Source organism: Octopus bimaculoides, chromosome 8, assembly GCF_046866305.1.
Source record: "Octopus bimaculoides isolate indiv1 chromosome 8, ASM4686630v1, whole genome shotgun sequence".
Classification (NCBI taxonomy): Eukaryota; Metazoa; Mollusca; class Cephalopoda; order Octopoda; family Octopodidae; genus Octopus; species Octopus bimaculoides.
The window spans coordinates 30,643,231-30,659,861 of NC_142935.1; the positions used below are offsets into that span (position 1 = coordinate 30,643,231).

At 37.0% G+C, this 16,631-nt stretch overlaps 1 protein-coding gene across 4 annotated transcripts in view; it reads right to left on the reverse strand.

Annotated features, from left to right (window-relative positions):
- The window catches only part of LOC106874635 (neurobeachin-like protein 1), a 228,537-nt gene that overhangs the window by 2,581 nt on the left and 209,325 nt on the right, over positions 1-16,631 (reverse strand). For all 4 annotated transcript variants that reach the window (XM_089356297.1, XM_089356298.1, XM_089356295.1 and 1 more), the window contains exons 43-56: positions 16,057-16,152; positions 14,382-14,506; positions 13,163-13,303; positions 12,685-12,815; positions 11,811-11,920; positions 11,258-11,375; positions 9,499-9,596; positions 8,133-8,246; positions 7,808-7,897; positions 6,856-6,965; positions 5,169-5,341; positions 3,303-3,397; positions 1,978-2,094; positions 791-952 (exon numbers count right to left, since the gene is read on the reverse strand). In XM_089356297.1, coding sequence (XP_089212423.1) covers positions 791-952; positions 1,978-2,094; positions 3,303-3,397; positions 5,169-5,341; positions 6,856-6,965; positions 7,808-7,897; positions 8,133-8,246; positions 9,499-9,596; positions 11,258-11,375; positions 11,811-11,920; positions 12,685-12,815; positions 13,163-13,303; positions 14,382-14,506; positions 16,057-16,152 — 1,680 coding nt within the window. The remainder of the gene's footprint in view (positions 1-790; positions 953-1,977; positions 2,095-3,302; positions 3,398-5,168; positions 5,342-6,855; positions 6,966-7,807; positions 7,898-8,132; positions 8,247-9,498; positions 9,597-11,257; positions 11,376-11,810; positions 11,921-12,684; positions 12,816-13,162; positions 13,304-14,381; positions 14,507-16,056; positions 16,153-16,631) is intronic.

A 16,631-nucleotide genomic window follows, 5' to 3' on the forward strand; every position in this document is an offset into this window, starting at 1 on the left:
CTTTCTGTTGGCTCTGTCTCATAATTCTTTCTTGCAGTAGTCTAACCACATACCTTTAGTCCCAGAGTTGTATCCTTTCAATGCAAAGAAGTATCAGTTCAACCTGGAGAGACTCCCCCCGATCTCTGAGCTACACACCTCTGTCAAGAAATGGTACTCCAGCAATCCATCAGAAGAACCCTATTTCAGCAGCTTGTTTTCATGAGATTTTTCAGTAAATCAAAAGGATCCAGACAGCACCAGTACCTAGGACTTGGTGAGTCAAACATGATGCAGAAGAGGTCATAGGAAAGAAAAAAGAAAAAGAAAAAGGTGTAGGAGTGGCTGTAGGGTAAGTAACTTGCTTACGAATCACATGGCTCTGGGTTCAGTCCCACTGTGTGGCACCTTGGGCAAGTGTCTTCTACAATAGCCTTGGGCCAACCAAAGCCTTGTGAGTGGATTTGGTAGACAGAAACTGAAAGAAGCCCATCGTATATATGTATATATATGTGTGTGTGTGTGTGTGTGTGTGTGTGTGTGTGTGTGTGTGTGTGTGTGTGCGTGTGTGTGTGTGTATATTTGTGTGTCTGTTTGTCCCCCAACATCGCTTGACAACCGATGCTGGTGTGTTTACGTCTCCGTAACTTAGTGGTTCGGCAAAAGAGACCGATAGAATAAGTACTAGGCTTACAAAGAATAAGTTTTGGGGTCGATCTGCTCGACTAAAGGCGGTGCTCCAGCATGGCTGCAGTCAAATGACTGAAACAAGTAAAAGAGCAGCAAAGATAGTAAAAGAGTATATACTTACAGTAGTTCTTGGTGTCTGATAATGTTCACAGAAAAGGCAAATTTGGCCATTATCTGCCACATCAATTTGAGGTATATTTAAACAATCTGTTGGATCGCAAGGTGGCTGCAGAGTTCTCATGTAGTGTCCTTTACGAACAGTGTGAATGATAACAGTACCATCCTGGAGGTGGAAAGAAAGGACAAAGGTTGTAAATTAAAATGTCAATCAAAGCAAATTTTTAACACATTAACCATCACATATACCATTAACCATCATTAACACATTAACCATCACCAGTGGCTCATTGCGGACTTCACATAACTGCCATGTGCATCACTGGTGATACATTTTCATAATTTGAAAAAAATATTCTTATCCTGCATTTTTGACATGGTTTCAAAGATATTTAAATGACATGAGAGCTAAATATTAAAATTTAATTATGAAATATTATAAAAATGCAAAAAGACAACATTTCTTTGTAATTGAACAGTATGCAGTGTGACTGGAAACATGTGGCATCACCAGTAAGTTCCGGTAACAGGCTGCAGTGGTAAACATGTTAAATCAAGTATAGAAACAGACTGGATCTAAAGAATTATTGTGTATTTAAAACAAAATTCTAACATTTTTTTTACTACTTTTTAGTTTTTTGTTTTGATTTACCAATTCCAAAAAATCATCATCGTTTAATGTCTGCTTCCCATGCTGGCATGGGTTGGACGGTTTGACCGGGGACTGGCAAGCCAGAAGGCTGCACCAGGCTCCAATCTGATCTGGCAATGTTTCTACAGCGACGTTTCTGCTACTATTTTAACTAGTTGTCTCTGTTTTTATCCCTAAGGGATGGTCCCACTACAAGTGATAAGGAGAAAGACGACCTGGTAGAATATTAGCGAAAACATTAAGCTAACAACAACTGCAAATGTTATGTCACGTAAACGGAATGGTGACTTTAATGTCAATTTTCCTAAAACGAGAAACAACAACAACGACAGGAGGGAGAAATTAATAGAGAAAAATGGAATGACAATGAAATAATTCATAGGATTCACGAAGAACAGTGAAAATCCAAACAATTCTTGCTATGTTCAGAACAGATTGGAACATTGAATAAAAATTTACGAGACAGTGTCGTCAAGGGAGGCTACTCTTCATCTGACTAAACTAGTCAAATAGAAATGAATAATTATTAGGAAACCTACCCTGGATGCAGACACAGCCATATCAAGCTCAGTAGAAATATGTACAGCAGTGACTTCATCATCATGACCATAGAGGATCTGGCTTGGTTTACTGGATAAGCTGCAAGCATTCCCAGCCTGAAGGAAGAATGGAAGACGTAAGGAATGGTAAGAGATGATAGGAAATTAATCAATGAATGTTGATGGGGTCAAGAATAGCCTGGAGTTGTAATGACTGAAATGCTTCGGAAAATAATGATGGAAGCAGAGTACAGAGTACAGGCAGCAGAGTACAGAAAGTAGAATGGTAATGGAGATATTGGTAAATTAGTGACAAAGCAGTAATGATGGAAGCAGACGAGGTTGTGTGGTAAAAAATTTACTTTCCAACCACATGGTTTCAGGTTCAGTCCCACTACAAGGCACCTTGGGTAAGTGTCTTGTACTTGTAGCTCTGAGCCAATCAAATCCATGTGTGGATTTGGTAGATGGAAACTTAAAGAAGCTCAACATATAGGCGTAGGAATGGCTGTGTGGTAAGTAGCTTGCTTACTAACCACATGGTTCCAGGTTCAGTCCCACTACATGGCACCTTGGGCAGGTGTCTTCTACTATAGCCTCGGGCTGACCAAAGCTTTGTGAGTGGATTTGGTAGGCAGAAACTGAAAAGAAGCCCATTGTGTGTATATATATATATATATATATATATATATATATAGTGCGTGTATGTGTATATATGTTGGTGTATGTATATGCTTGTGTGTCTGTATTTGTCCCCGCACCATCGCTTGACAACCGATGTTGGTGTGTTTATGTCCCCGTAACTTAGTGGTTTGGCAGAAGAGACTGACAGAATAAGTGCTAGGCTTACGAAGAATAAGTCCTAGGGTCGATTTGTTCGACTAAAGGCAATGCTCCAGCATGGCTGCAATCAAATGGAATGTGTGTGTGTGTGTGTGTGTGTGTGTGTGTGTGTGTGTGTGACGTTTGCAAATGAGTGTTATAGTCATGCAAGTGATGCTCTTTGTTTCCAATCTTCTGCAAAAACATGTCTGGTTGTGTGGAAATATTACCTGACTTGGAAACTGATGATGGTTGGTGAAAGGAAAGGCATCCAACCACAGAAGACTTACCTAAACAAACTCCATGTTAGAAATAATTTACTATTTCAATGGATTTATGAAATTAATTTCTTCCTTATTAAGCTTCATGTTTGGAACATGTAACAAAAGATGATGACATAAAATTACGATGGAAGGGAGCTTGAATTAAACAGTTTCACATCATAAAACCAGAATTAGTTTCAGGCAATTTAGTGTCAAAAAGGTTAAAAATAATTAACTCACCTGAAACAATACCTTCCAGATCATACAAGTTGTATCTCTGGAGCCAGTAATCAAGTGACTTCCACAATAACCAAGTGCTAGGCAGGTGACAACATCTGAAGAAGAATGGTGTTTATTGGTGTTAATATTACACAGATCTGAGGCAATGAGGTAGCAAAATATTTCATACCTCGAAAATAGATTTCATGTTATCTCTTTATTATATATTTTAATTTGACTTTGGTTTGATTTCTAATTGTTGTAATTTTATACATGTTAGGTATCATCATCATCGTCGTTTAACGTCCGCTTTCCATGCTAGCATGGGTTGGACGATTTGACTGAGGACTGGTGAAATCAGATGGCTACACCAGGCTCCAATCTGATTTGGCAGAGTTTCTACAGCTGGATGCCCTTCCTAACGCCAACCACTCAGAGAGTGTAGTGGGTGCTTTTATGTGCCACCGGCACGAAGACCAGTCAGGAGGTACTGGCAACGGCCACGCTCAAAATGGTGTATTTTATGTGTCACCCGCACAAGAGCCAGTCCAGGGCCACTGGCAATGATCTCGCTCGAAAGTCCTTACACATGCCGCGGGCACAAGTGCCAGAAAGGCGTCGCTGGGCACAGATGCCATCACAATTTCGTTTTTGCTTGCCCCAATAAGTCTTCACAAGCTGAGTTTCGTGTCCCAATGAAGGAGACGACGGCATGGGTGCCAGTCGTCAAATTTAACTCGATTTCGATTTCACTTGCCTCAACAGGTCTTCGCAAGTGGAAGTTTAGTGTCCATGATTTTTTAATATGGTGATTGAGTTTTTCAGTATATTTATTTATTTATACAATGAATGGGAATTTTATATAGAAATTATAAGTTATAATTGGATAAATTTGTGCCAGCATCTGCAGTTATACAGATGAAATGGCACTTTGTCTATCTTTACATTCTGGGTTCAAATCCAGCCATGGTCAACTTTGCCTTTCATCCTTTCGTGGTTGATGGAAACAAGTCTCTGTCAAGCACTGAGGTTGATGCAAGTGACTATTTTCCCCTTCCCCAAAATTTCAGGCTTAGAAAGGATTGTTATAGAGGTCTTATGAAGAGAAATAACATTATTTGGATAAAGAAATGCTGGTATAATGAAAGACACTGTTGGAGGAAACTAGGTCTACAACAGTTAAATTTATGGTTATGGATTTCAACTTCTTGAGTGTGAAAGTAGCACATGGCTTAGTGGTTAGGGTTTTCAGCTCGTAGTCGTATGGCTGTGATTTCAATTCCCAGCAGTGCAAGACAATTTAATTCAAGTTGTTCTAGTCCACTCAGCTGGCAGAAATGAGTTGTGCCTGTAATGTAAAATGGCCAGCCTTGTCACAGTGAGCCTCCCTGAGAACTACTTTAAGGATATGTGTTTGTGGTGTACTCAGCCACTTGTATGTTAGTTTCAGAAGCAGGTTGTTCCACTGATTGGATCTACTGGAACACTTGTTCTTGTAACTGATAGAGAGCCAGGCTGAATTTCAAATAAGTTTGAAGAAATCTCTCTCATCTTGAACATACGCATCAAAGACAACTCAAAACCGAGATTTGGGAGAGGAAGCAAAAAAGACAGACAAGAGGTGAGAAGAGCAGGAGAAAAGTTCTCAATGCCCTAAGCTTCATAGGGAATGAAAGGGTTTAAGAAGTAGTTAGTACCACTACAGACTGGTACTTAATCAACCCTCAAAAGGAAAAAAGCAAAGTTGACCCTAGCAGGATTAGAACTCGAAACACCAAAAATCAGATAAAATTCCACATGACATCTTATCTGGCATTTTAGTGCTTTTACAGATTCACCATTTAAAATGTAAAAGAGTAAAAAAACAGAACCACGTTGACAACTTACCAATGTGTCCAATAATGTGGTTGACTTTCTTTGATTTGCTTAAATGAAACACTTGGAGGCTGTTGTCCCAATGGCCCCCAGTGAACAGAAGACGAGCATCATGGGAGACCACAAACAGCTTCGGTTCTACTTTCAGACCAGGTGAAAAAGCCCCTGGTAACCTTTTCTTTGTCCTTTTGGAGATATAAAACAAAATTATACACTTATTACTTTTCAACTTCAAAATGTTGTTATAGAGTGCAATGTAATAATTGATTTATCTAACATTGGCACAATTTGTGTGTGTATGTGTGTGTGTGCGCATGTGCATGTGAGAGAGAGGGGAAGGGGTATAGTTGATTAAACCAACCTCAGAACTCGACTGGTACTTTTGGCATTATATTTCATTAATAATAAGAAAGAAAGACAAAATTTTTTTAAAGGATTTTTAACTTAGACAGTAATAAGCTAAAACATCATCATCATTATCGTTTAACATCCGCTTTCCATGCTGACATGGGTTGGACGGTTTGACTGAGATCTGGAAAGCCAGTAGGATGCACCTAGCTCCAATCTGATCTGGCAATGTTTCTACTGCTAGATGCCCTTCCTAATGCCAACCACTCCGAGAGTGTAGTGGGTGCTTTTTTACATGCCACTGGCATGAGAGCCAGTCAGGGGACACTGGCATTGACCATGTTCAGATGGTACTTTTTACGTGCCACCGGCACGGAGCCAGTCAGGGGGCACTGGTATTAATATGATGGTTCTAGTGAAAGTAGCAGAATGGCTTTAACACGAATTGGTTTCAAATTTGAGACTTCTTGACAGAACTTGACCCTATGAACTGTGATGTTTTCTCAAGCACATCATATCGTCTGACGCTTCATCCAAGACAATTTTCTGACGCTCAAATGATTCTACAAATCAGCCAAAATAATTTAATAATTAGGAATGCATTTCACAAGTTATGTAATTATAAAAAAAAAAGCTCATTAATTGAGGTGCTAATTATGCTGATCAATCAAACTCACAGATCAACAGTTTAAAATTTCACAAACATCCCCATTAAAACCCCTAACAGAAGAACCCTGGTATTGCAGCCAGCTATGGGATGGGACAAGTGAAAGAGCAAAGGAGGCAAACCAACAAGAGAGTTACAATATGGTTGCTTGACTTGTTAGAAATAACAGCGAAAAGAAGAGCATATTGAATAATAAGTTCTAATATATATATATATATATATATATATATATATATATATATGTGTGTGTGTGTCGGTGGCATGTAAAAAGCACCATTCGAGCATGGCCAATGCCAGTGCTGCCTGACTGGCTCCTGTACTGGTGGTACGTAAAAAGCACCCACTACACTCTCAGAGTGGTTGGCATTAGGAAGGGCATCCAGCTGTAGAAACCTTGCTAGATCAAATTGAAGCCTGGTGCAGCCTCCTGGCTAGCCAGTCCTCAGTCAAACCATCCGACCCATGCCAGCATGGAAAGTGGATGTTAAACAACGATGATGATGAAAATAAACCATATCTGTTCAATCAAGATGATCCGAGGATAAATAACCTCTGATGGACATCATCCTTGTCAAGAGATTAGAAAACTGTAAAGAGAAACATTTCTTCTCCAAAATTTTGCTAAAACAATCAGACCCAAAATATTTATGTAGAGAATTATTCAAAGAAATGGTTAAGACTTACTTGTTGTTTGCCAGAGAAGGATCTTTTTCAAAGGTGAAATAGTGGGAAATAGATTTATCATAACACAGCCAACCATGGACACCAAGGACTCGATCCTCAGTCAAAGTTATCTGCAAAAAATACAATCATCATCATCATCATCATCATCAATGTAAGTGTGTGTGTGTGTGTGTGTGTGTGTGTGTGCATCTCTGTCTTGACATAATGAGATAGTTAAATGAACATCACTGTTATACAAGTGATGTTGTTTTGTTTCCAGACTTCTATGAAAAACATGTCTAGTTATAGGAAAATATTCACTTTGTTGGAAACAGGTGAAGGTTGGAGACATGGAGGGCATCTGACTGTTGGTAATCTGCCTCAACAAATTCCACCTAGCTCATGCAAGCATAAAAAGGCAGATATTAAATGATTATATCAAAAGGATGTGTTATAATACTATTCCACAGCCATACCAACAATCCAACATGCATCCATCATCAGCTGCCACACTGATATCATTATGGTTTTGACACCTGGGCAGTACCATTCAATCTGGTGGTGTCCACAGCACTAAAATAAGTGTTGTTTGGGAACAAACAAACCAAAGAAACCACAACTTTCAAACACATTTACCCAATGTACAACCGTATCGGTAAATAAATTCAATAAGTAAATCAATAATCAACTCCTAAATACGTAACTAAACACCGACACCTCTCGTAAGTCATAAAAAATTACAATCTCTACTGTCTTCCATAGTGTAATATAAAAGTAAAGCTTTATACACACACATATATACGCATATATATATATTTATCATAATTTTACATGTTTTCTATGCAGCCCCTCCAACACGACACAACACACACACACACATTCACGCTATAGAAAAAATGGAAGCAATCAATGTAAGCAGACCAGCTGAGTGTATATGCTGGACGTAACTGAAGTAATTCACCTGGATACTCACCATACTATCAGGCATGCCATGTTGAATGATAGAGCGTGTCTGTATCCTTGGCACACTTATATAAACGACAGGATCATTGCTGTCAGACACCTGCAAAAGATGATCGGAAACAAATGAATGCTCTGGATATGTGTGTGTGTGTGTGTGTGTGTGTGTTTGTGTGTGTGTGTGTGTGTTTGTGTGTGTGTGTGTTTGTGTGTGTGTGTTTGTGTGTGTTTGTGTGTTTGTGTGTGTGTGTGTGTGTGTGTGTGTGTGTGTGTGTGTTGTAGCAGTAATGTTTGAGTGTTTTGGATGTGGAAAGTTTCAGACAATTCCAATATATTACCTCGACGAAATAGGTCTTCAGCTGATTTATAAAGTTTAGTATACTCAAAGGCTTCTCTGATTTGCTTGCTCGGGAAGAAACTTCCTCAAAGCTTAATCTCTTTGGGTGTAATTCCTAGACAAATGGTAAAAGAAAAAGAAGACAGATAATGATATACTTCAGAAATCAGTTTGAAAAATAGTGGCAGACAGAGAGAGAGTGAGAGTGACAAGAACTGGTGTCTTGCTGTAGGGAAGATACAATGGTTCCTCCAGTTGGAAAAGAGAGAAGACAGTGAAGACATTGTCAGGGCAGACCCTCAAGTTACAGAGAGGAATATCAAATTAATAAAGTTTCTTTTTTAGCAATAAAATTATCACTTTTATTGCCCTCATGCTTTCAAGATTTGATTTCCTTTTTCATTTCTTTCTCATAAATTTCTAAATTTGTAAACTCACTCATTATCATATTGACATAAATGTAGATTATCTAAAATAAAAGGGTTCCTGAAGATTATCTAATATAAAAGGGTTACTGAAGAAAAGAACAATTTAGCAAACTTTCTTCCATAATACAGTTCTATATTTAAGACATGAGGAATTATGTACATTATTTTCATTATTTACATTTGACGGATATTTGTCCTCATCTTAGCCATTATACCATATGCCCACGGGCATATGGCGTAGTGGTTAAGAGTGCGGGCTACTAACCCAACATCGAAAAATATCTTAGGAATGAGAACCCAGGTTCTAAATTTCCCTAAGACACCTGCCAGTGAATGAAAATAAATGAGAAATGATTGGAAAAGATAGAGATAAAAATGAATACAGAACACATCCAGGAAACAGCATTACTTGGCAGAACAAGGAGTCTATGCAAAGTTCTTGAGGCATGGGAAAAAGATACGACTTTAGTTCACGAGAAAAGGACAGCTGGTACATTAATGTACAAGCTGAGTATGTTGGATATTATAATATTAATGCTTTCTTTAAGGTGGCAAGCTGGTAGAATCATTAGCATTCTGGACAAAATGCTTAGTGGCATTCCATCAGATTTTATGCCCTGAGATTAAATTTCTCTAAGGTCGACTTTGCCCTTAGCAATAATAATAATAATAATAATAATAATAATCCTTTCTACTGGAAGCACAAGGCCTCAAATTTGGAGGAAGGGATTAAGTTAATGATATCGACCCCAGTGCGTAACTGGTACTTATTTAATCGATTTGGAAAGGATGAAAGGCAAAGTTGACCTCAGTGGAATTTGAACTCAGAATGTAGTAGCAGATGAAATACTGCTAAGCATTTCACCCAGCATGCTAACGATTCTGCCAGCTCGCCACCTTAATAATAAAACCAGGAGAGAAAAACTGATGTTAGTAGACCTTCAGTAGCTGACATGGGGTTTGGCCAAAATTGTTGATCATCCCTTCTAGAGCTTTCCTTTCTGTTAGGTCTTTTACAGCATCCAAATCAACAGCACCTACAACAAACAGAAGAAGGAAATCGCAAACCTTCATAACAAGCAAAACATAACATCACCTTCCAAAATATAACATCACATAAATATCAAAGTATCTTGAGCAATAATCAATATCTTTTGTTTTCCCTATTTCGTTTTTATTTAGTACTCACATACTTAAGCGGAACAATGTACCTGTCGACCCATTCCATGCATATATATAAATGAGGGGAATCTCTCTACAAGGCTGTTCAGCCAGCTACAACTAGCAGCCAAATATCCTTCAAATCACAAATTACCCAAAGTTTATAGAAGCCTACACTTCACACTTAGGTCTTGTCCTATCAACCACCAAGCCGTATCATTTCAGCATCCAGATGTAAACTCTATGACACTTTGAATTGAAATTCATTCTCTTTGTTACGTTTATCAGTTTGTGTTGCAAGATTCCTGATGTGAAGCTGTGTGTTGAAACAGATATTGTTGTATTTCAGGATGGTCATTTTTCGTTTTTGTGTGTACAAAGAGCACACATGAGTAAGTGGAGCAAAAGTACCACAGCTAGCCACCTACACTTTTCTCTGCAAAATAGTGGTAGTTTATCCTGTTCAGGCTATATTATTAGCATTATTCTGCGATTGAGAATTTAAAATCACTTCTTTAACTTTCTAAGACATCTCAGCGCTTCTAAAAGCAAACTTTGTTTGTTTATTTACGTTTGTTGTAATTTGTATTGAAAAGAAAAGTATCACTGAAGAGGTCACAGATGTGTGACGAAAGATTTCCAGACAATGGACACGAGTTAGGATAAGAACAGTGATAAACGAGTGAAGAACAAATATATAGTGCGTGTGTTTATTTGGCAAAAACAAAAAAGAAGACTGTTCTGAAATACAACAATAGCAAGAAAACAGCAAAGAAGGGATTGAAGGTGTTGGAGGAAGGAGTGGTGGTCAGGCATGGAGAAAGAGTGTGAGTGTTGGTGTAGGCATTATTGGTGGCGACAAAAAGAGAAAAGTGGAAGTAGAACAGAAGACAGGTAGAAGGAGGATGAGATAAAGTGGAAGAGTCACGCACAAATTGTAATGATTTCCAATCACGGTGTATATATATATATATATATATACATATACATATATATATATATATATATATATATACATATATATATATATATATATATATATATATACATATATTAATCAAAGGACATACTGAGTATGTCTGCCTGCTGGAAATAACTGTCAAAACTCTTATTTAAACCACCGCAAAAACAGAACACTGATAATATGGTTGACTTCTGTAGTTATTATCAGTGTTATTTTTTACAGCAGTTTAAATAAGAATTTTTACTGTTATTTCCAGCAAGTAGACATACTCAGTATGTCCTTTGATTAATATAAATTTTAATCCTTCAGCTATTTAATGTTTCTTTTGGGTCTGCAATAGTCTGTATTATTAATTCTGTTATATTCAATTTACTTATATTACCCTGGATAATAATAGAGTTAATAATATCTTTGCAAATATTCACTCCTGAATTATTTGCTCCTTATTGGTGTGTGTGTATATATATATATATATATATATATATATATATATATATATATATATATATATATAGGTAGTACTGATGGTGTAGCTGTAAGACAATGTAGCCTGGAAACCAGAGCAGAACTTACCTTCATATGTACAATAGTAAAAAACATTAAGTGCTTCAATAGCAGCAGGTCCTTTCTGTTTGTAACCGAATATTAAGTCTATCCAGTTATGAAGTTGACTAGAGACAAATTCTGATTCCTGAAAAATTGAGAAAATTGGTTAGAATTTTATCACTTTTAGAAAAAAAAAAAAAAGAAAAACCCCAAATATTCTTGGTGCAGGCATAGCTGTGGTTAAGAAGTTCACTTTGTAACCATGTGGTTTCTGGTTCAATCCCACTGAGCAACACTTTCGGCTGATGTCTTCTACTATAGCCCCAGGTCAACCAATGCCTTGAGACAATGAATGTGGTAAATGGAAACTGTATAGAAGTTCACCATATGTGAGCGTGTGAGTGAGTATGTTTGCATTTGTCCCCTCTCCCACTGCTTGATAACAGGTGTGCGTTTGTTTATATCCCCATAACTTGATGGTTTAGTAAAAAGTTACCAGCAGTGCAATGATTGGAACCAGTGAAAATAGATACAGGACAAAAATTATATAAAATCATAGAAGTATTGAAAGAATGTTTACCAGAGCTTTTTTGTGTTGGTAAATGAATTCTTCAGCTGTTTTGGCCCAGTTTGGTAAAATAACATCGTGAACACGTTCTTTAGTGACTTGAAGAGTACCGAGATCAAAGTCTGTAGAAATTTAAGAAAGAACAGTTTCTTAATGTTATATAATTAATTCCAAAGTTTTTTCATCAAAATAATAATTATCATCATCATTATCATCATTTAATGTCCGTTTTCTATACTGACAGAGTTAGATGGTTCAGCAGGGGGTGGCAATCCTGAGGATTCTACTAATGTCTGTTTTGGGATGGTTCCTGCAGCTGGATGCCCTTCTTAATGCCAACCGCTCTAAAGAGTGGACTGAATGGTTTTTATATGGCACCGCTGCCAGGGAGGTCACCAAATAAGTCACAAGACAAGATCCCGCTCAACTGAGGGGTGGGGTGAGTATTAGAAAGGGAGATGCCTTTGTATCAGAAGATGAGAAGTTAAACCATGGCTGAAGGACAGACAGATAAAGGTCTATTGCAGTAGAAGAGATATGTGGCAACCCCATTTGAAAGAGAGAGAGAGAGAAAGAGGGGAATAGAGAAGGAGGATAAGGGAAAGAGAACAAGAGAGAGTTGGAGAGAGAGATGATGATGATGTCAGAGTATATTCTCAAACTATCAGGAATGAATATAAGTGATAGAGAAGATTTTGGCACAATGAGTGGGTAGGTAAGTTTGGAAGGGTGCAAAAGGGGTGTAGGAGATGAGTAGAGACGGAGAAATAGGGGGATGCAATAGAAGAGATATGGGGGGGGGGGGTGATGTTAGGAATATGAATCGCAGGGAGAGGTTTAAAAAAAAAAAGACAGTGAAAAATACAAGAGGAAAAAATTAACTTACTGTTCATATTATACAGAAATTCAGGAAGGTAGAAAAATTCAGGAATAAGTTCTTTGACATCATTTGGATTTTCATAAATCGACTGCCATGAAGATGGTATGGAATGGAACTGGCGATCAGCAACATCAAATCTGAAGTAATAGAATGTGATGGAATATTAGAAACATGAATGGTTTATTATTTACATTATTTACATTTGACAGATATTTGTCCTCATCTTGTTTGTTGTTAACACGTTTCGGCTGATATACCCTCCAGCCTTCATCAGGTGTCTTGGGGAAATTTCGAACCTGGGTTCTCATTCCTAAGGTATTTTTCGATGTTAATAATCACACACACACACAAATATATATATATATATATATAAAGATTAAACATCAATAGACTGACTGGGGTATTCACATTATCAGAAGTACTTGAATGTAGATGAAACAAAAATTTAAAGTAGAAAAGTCAAAGAAGACACAGACTCACTCACCTGTCACTTTGCAGCTGTATATGTAATGTGGTGAAAGGTTCCAGTCGAATCATGTAATGTTGGACTCCGGCAGCATTGGAGTAGTGAGTACCATAATGGAACTTCTCCACTGTACCACTGGGGTCTTCAAACAAGTCAAATCTATCAAGGAAGAACATAGTAAAAGACAGAAACAAATTAGAAAAGATGAGTTTATTCCCAAAGACAGGTTCTCAAGAGCTTGAATGAAAAATTGGAAGTGAAAACTAGCAATTAAATTATAACCATGGTAGCGACATAATTAATTTGATGAAGAGTAACAGATTTTGAAGGTCAAGAATTTGGGGGAGAGGACCTTCCCAATCCTGATTTTGTATGCAAACAAATAAAACCATCCCATTTTCTTCCAAAACTATTCACTCATACATCTTTCCTTCCCTTCCTCACTTTATATATCCTTCTATTCATTTACCCCCTTTTCTCTCTCTCTCTCTCGCTCTTTTGGTCCCTCCTCTTTCTCTACCCCTCTCTATACATATCCATCCTCCTAACTTAGTAGCCAACTTACTATTCAAACCATAAATATATTGAAATATTTCCATCAATTTCTTCATAGTTTTGAAATGCTTTAACTAAAGAAGGTTTACATAATGGATGCATTTCCTATTATATCTCAAACAAACCTGAAACATACATACTAAATCATTTCAAAATAACACTATCTGGTTTGACTTTATTATTACAACTGACATGAGTTAATGCCAGTACAAACTATCCAGGCTTGATTCCTCTTGACTCTCTCAAAGATTTGGAGTCATTTGTTATGTGTGACAAATCAAAAATTCTGTACTGTGAACTACTTCTTAGCAAAACACAAAATGTGTGCATGCAAGTGTGTGTACATGCGTGCATGTTTGTGAGTGAGTTGTAAATGAGAGTCACTGTCACGCAAGGGATATTCTTCATTTCTGATCTTCCATGGAGGCTTGTCTGGTCACAAGAAAATATTACTTCACTTTGGATCAGACGAAGGTTGGTGACAGGATGTTAAATGATGATGAAGGACATGTCTATGTGTGTGCTTCTTCGTGTCTGTATGTCAACCCCTTCCCCACACTACTAGACAGCTGGTGTTGCTTTGTTTATGTCTCCATAACAATGCAGTTCAGCAAAAGAGACTGAGAGAATAAATCCAATGACTGGAACAAGTAAAAGATGAAAAAATAGATAAACGACTCACTTTTCCCTGATTTCTTCTTCATGTTTGGGATTAACAGCACCAATAGGCTTGGAGAGGTCACGATAGATTGAAGGGTCATCGATGTCCAAAGTTGAAGATGTGTAGTCACATATTATCCAAGGAAACTGCCAAATGTAAAACAACACATTATGGAAAAATCACATAGAATTACAGAATATCATAATAGAATATTGGTATCTTGTTAGAAAAAATTGCGAGCAGATAAAATCATCATTTAATGTCTGTTTTCTATGCTGACATGGGTTGGACAGTTTGACCAGAGTTGGTAACCAAGAGAGCTGCACCAGGCACCAGTCATCTGTTTTGGCATGGTTTCTACAGCTGGATGCCCTTCCTAATGCCAATCACATTATAGAGTGCACTGGGTGCTTTTTATGTGGCACCACCAAAGTTAGCATCTACGTGTGTGTGTGTGTGTATATGTCTATATATATATATATCTATCTCTCTCTCTAAATATATGTATTAAATAAAATGAGACAACAAAGCCAAGACAGTGTGAAATGTTTAGGACATTTTATAAAGAGAAGGGTAGTCTTACAGCTGTTTCAGGGATATAAAAGATATCCCATCATCAGAGATGATATGAGAGAGTTAATAGAGTTCAATATGGAAGTTATTCTGGCAAGGGAGAGATATAGGAAGTATAAAGGGAAATATGAGAATAAAAATAAAAATATATTTTGGACGTTAAACTTGCTTTTCTGGATACCCAAACCTCTTATATATATATATATATATGTATATATATATATATATATATCAAATAAAGGTAATAAACCTCATTAAGGGATCATAAATCCAATGAAGATACTGGTTAGTTAACGGTTTTATAGCTGTTATCTCAACATGTATATCCTTACTACCGCTAAAGAGATTCATCTTATAAGGATTTTGACTTTATGAATTATCTAAATATTTCTGAATCGAAACAGCTGTCAGAGATGTTGTCATATTTTCTAATTAATAAATAATTTTGTTAATTACCTCTCCATTTTCTCCTTATTCTTTATATATATGACAGTTGTTGTAAACCTTAACCCCACTACCATCAACCTTCTCTTCCTATATTTAGACAAACAAACTACATTTTTTTTATGACACAGGAACATAGAAACTATTTCATCTCTTCTTATATTGCTGTTATTGTTGTTCTTATTGTCATCATCAGGATAAACAAATAAACATATAATTTGGATTCAAAGAAGAAAAATTATACTATTTCAGAGACGGTGAGTTCAAATTTTACACTAAATACTGTACAATGTCATTAAATACAAGACTGGCACCCTGTCTAACGTTTTAGCATTTAAACCGGCCTTATCAGGTCCAAATATTCTACTTGTGTTATGTTCAGATTAGCCAGATCCAGTCTCTCGCACTTACCCTACAGTGTCATTCTAGACGTAAACAATCACATCATCAAAATCTCAAGGCTACAAGATAATACCTGATTAATTCAAAACAATGTAAATAAATAAGCATTACATTTGATAGAGAAATCTGAATGCTAAAGGGTTAATCACGTAAAAATGTACTGTGTAACAGCATGAGATAGAAAGAGAGGGGGGATGAGTGGGAGGGCAGGAAGAAAGAGTAGAAAGCATGAGAGGGTGTGTTGTATTAGTCATAAAGTAGAATGTGAAGAACTTACAACTGGGTACTGGCTCAGATCATTGTATGTCCGCCCAGCAATTGTGTTTAACTGCATCAGATAATCAAAATTGGAGATTTCTCTCTGCACCCATTTCTGAAGTATAAATCAATTACATTAATTAATTTCTTGATAATTTAAATTTTTTTTAGATATCACCCTTCACATCAATATCAGCACTTTGACTCTTCACACATCAATATCAGCACAATGACTCCACAAACAGTGACTCTTCAACTCTTCACATAAATATCAGCACAAACAATGACTCCTTGACTCTTCACACATCAAAATCAGCACAATGGCTCCACAAACAGTGACTCTTCAACTCTTCACATAAATATCAGCACAATCAATGAATCCTTGATTCTTCACATAAATATTAGCATAACATTGACTCCTTGACTCTTCATACTGACACAAACAGTGAGTTCTCATATCAACAAAGTCTGTGACTCCTAACATCACCGACAGTGACTCTTTGTATTGAAACTAATACAAGCCTCTTGTTTCATCACTAACAGTGACTTTACTTCATCATCATCACCATTTAATGTCCCTTTTCCATGATGTTG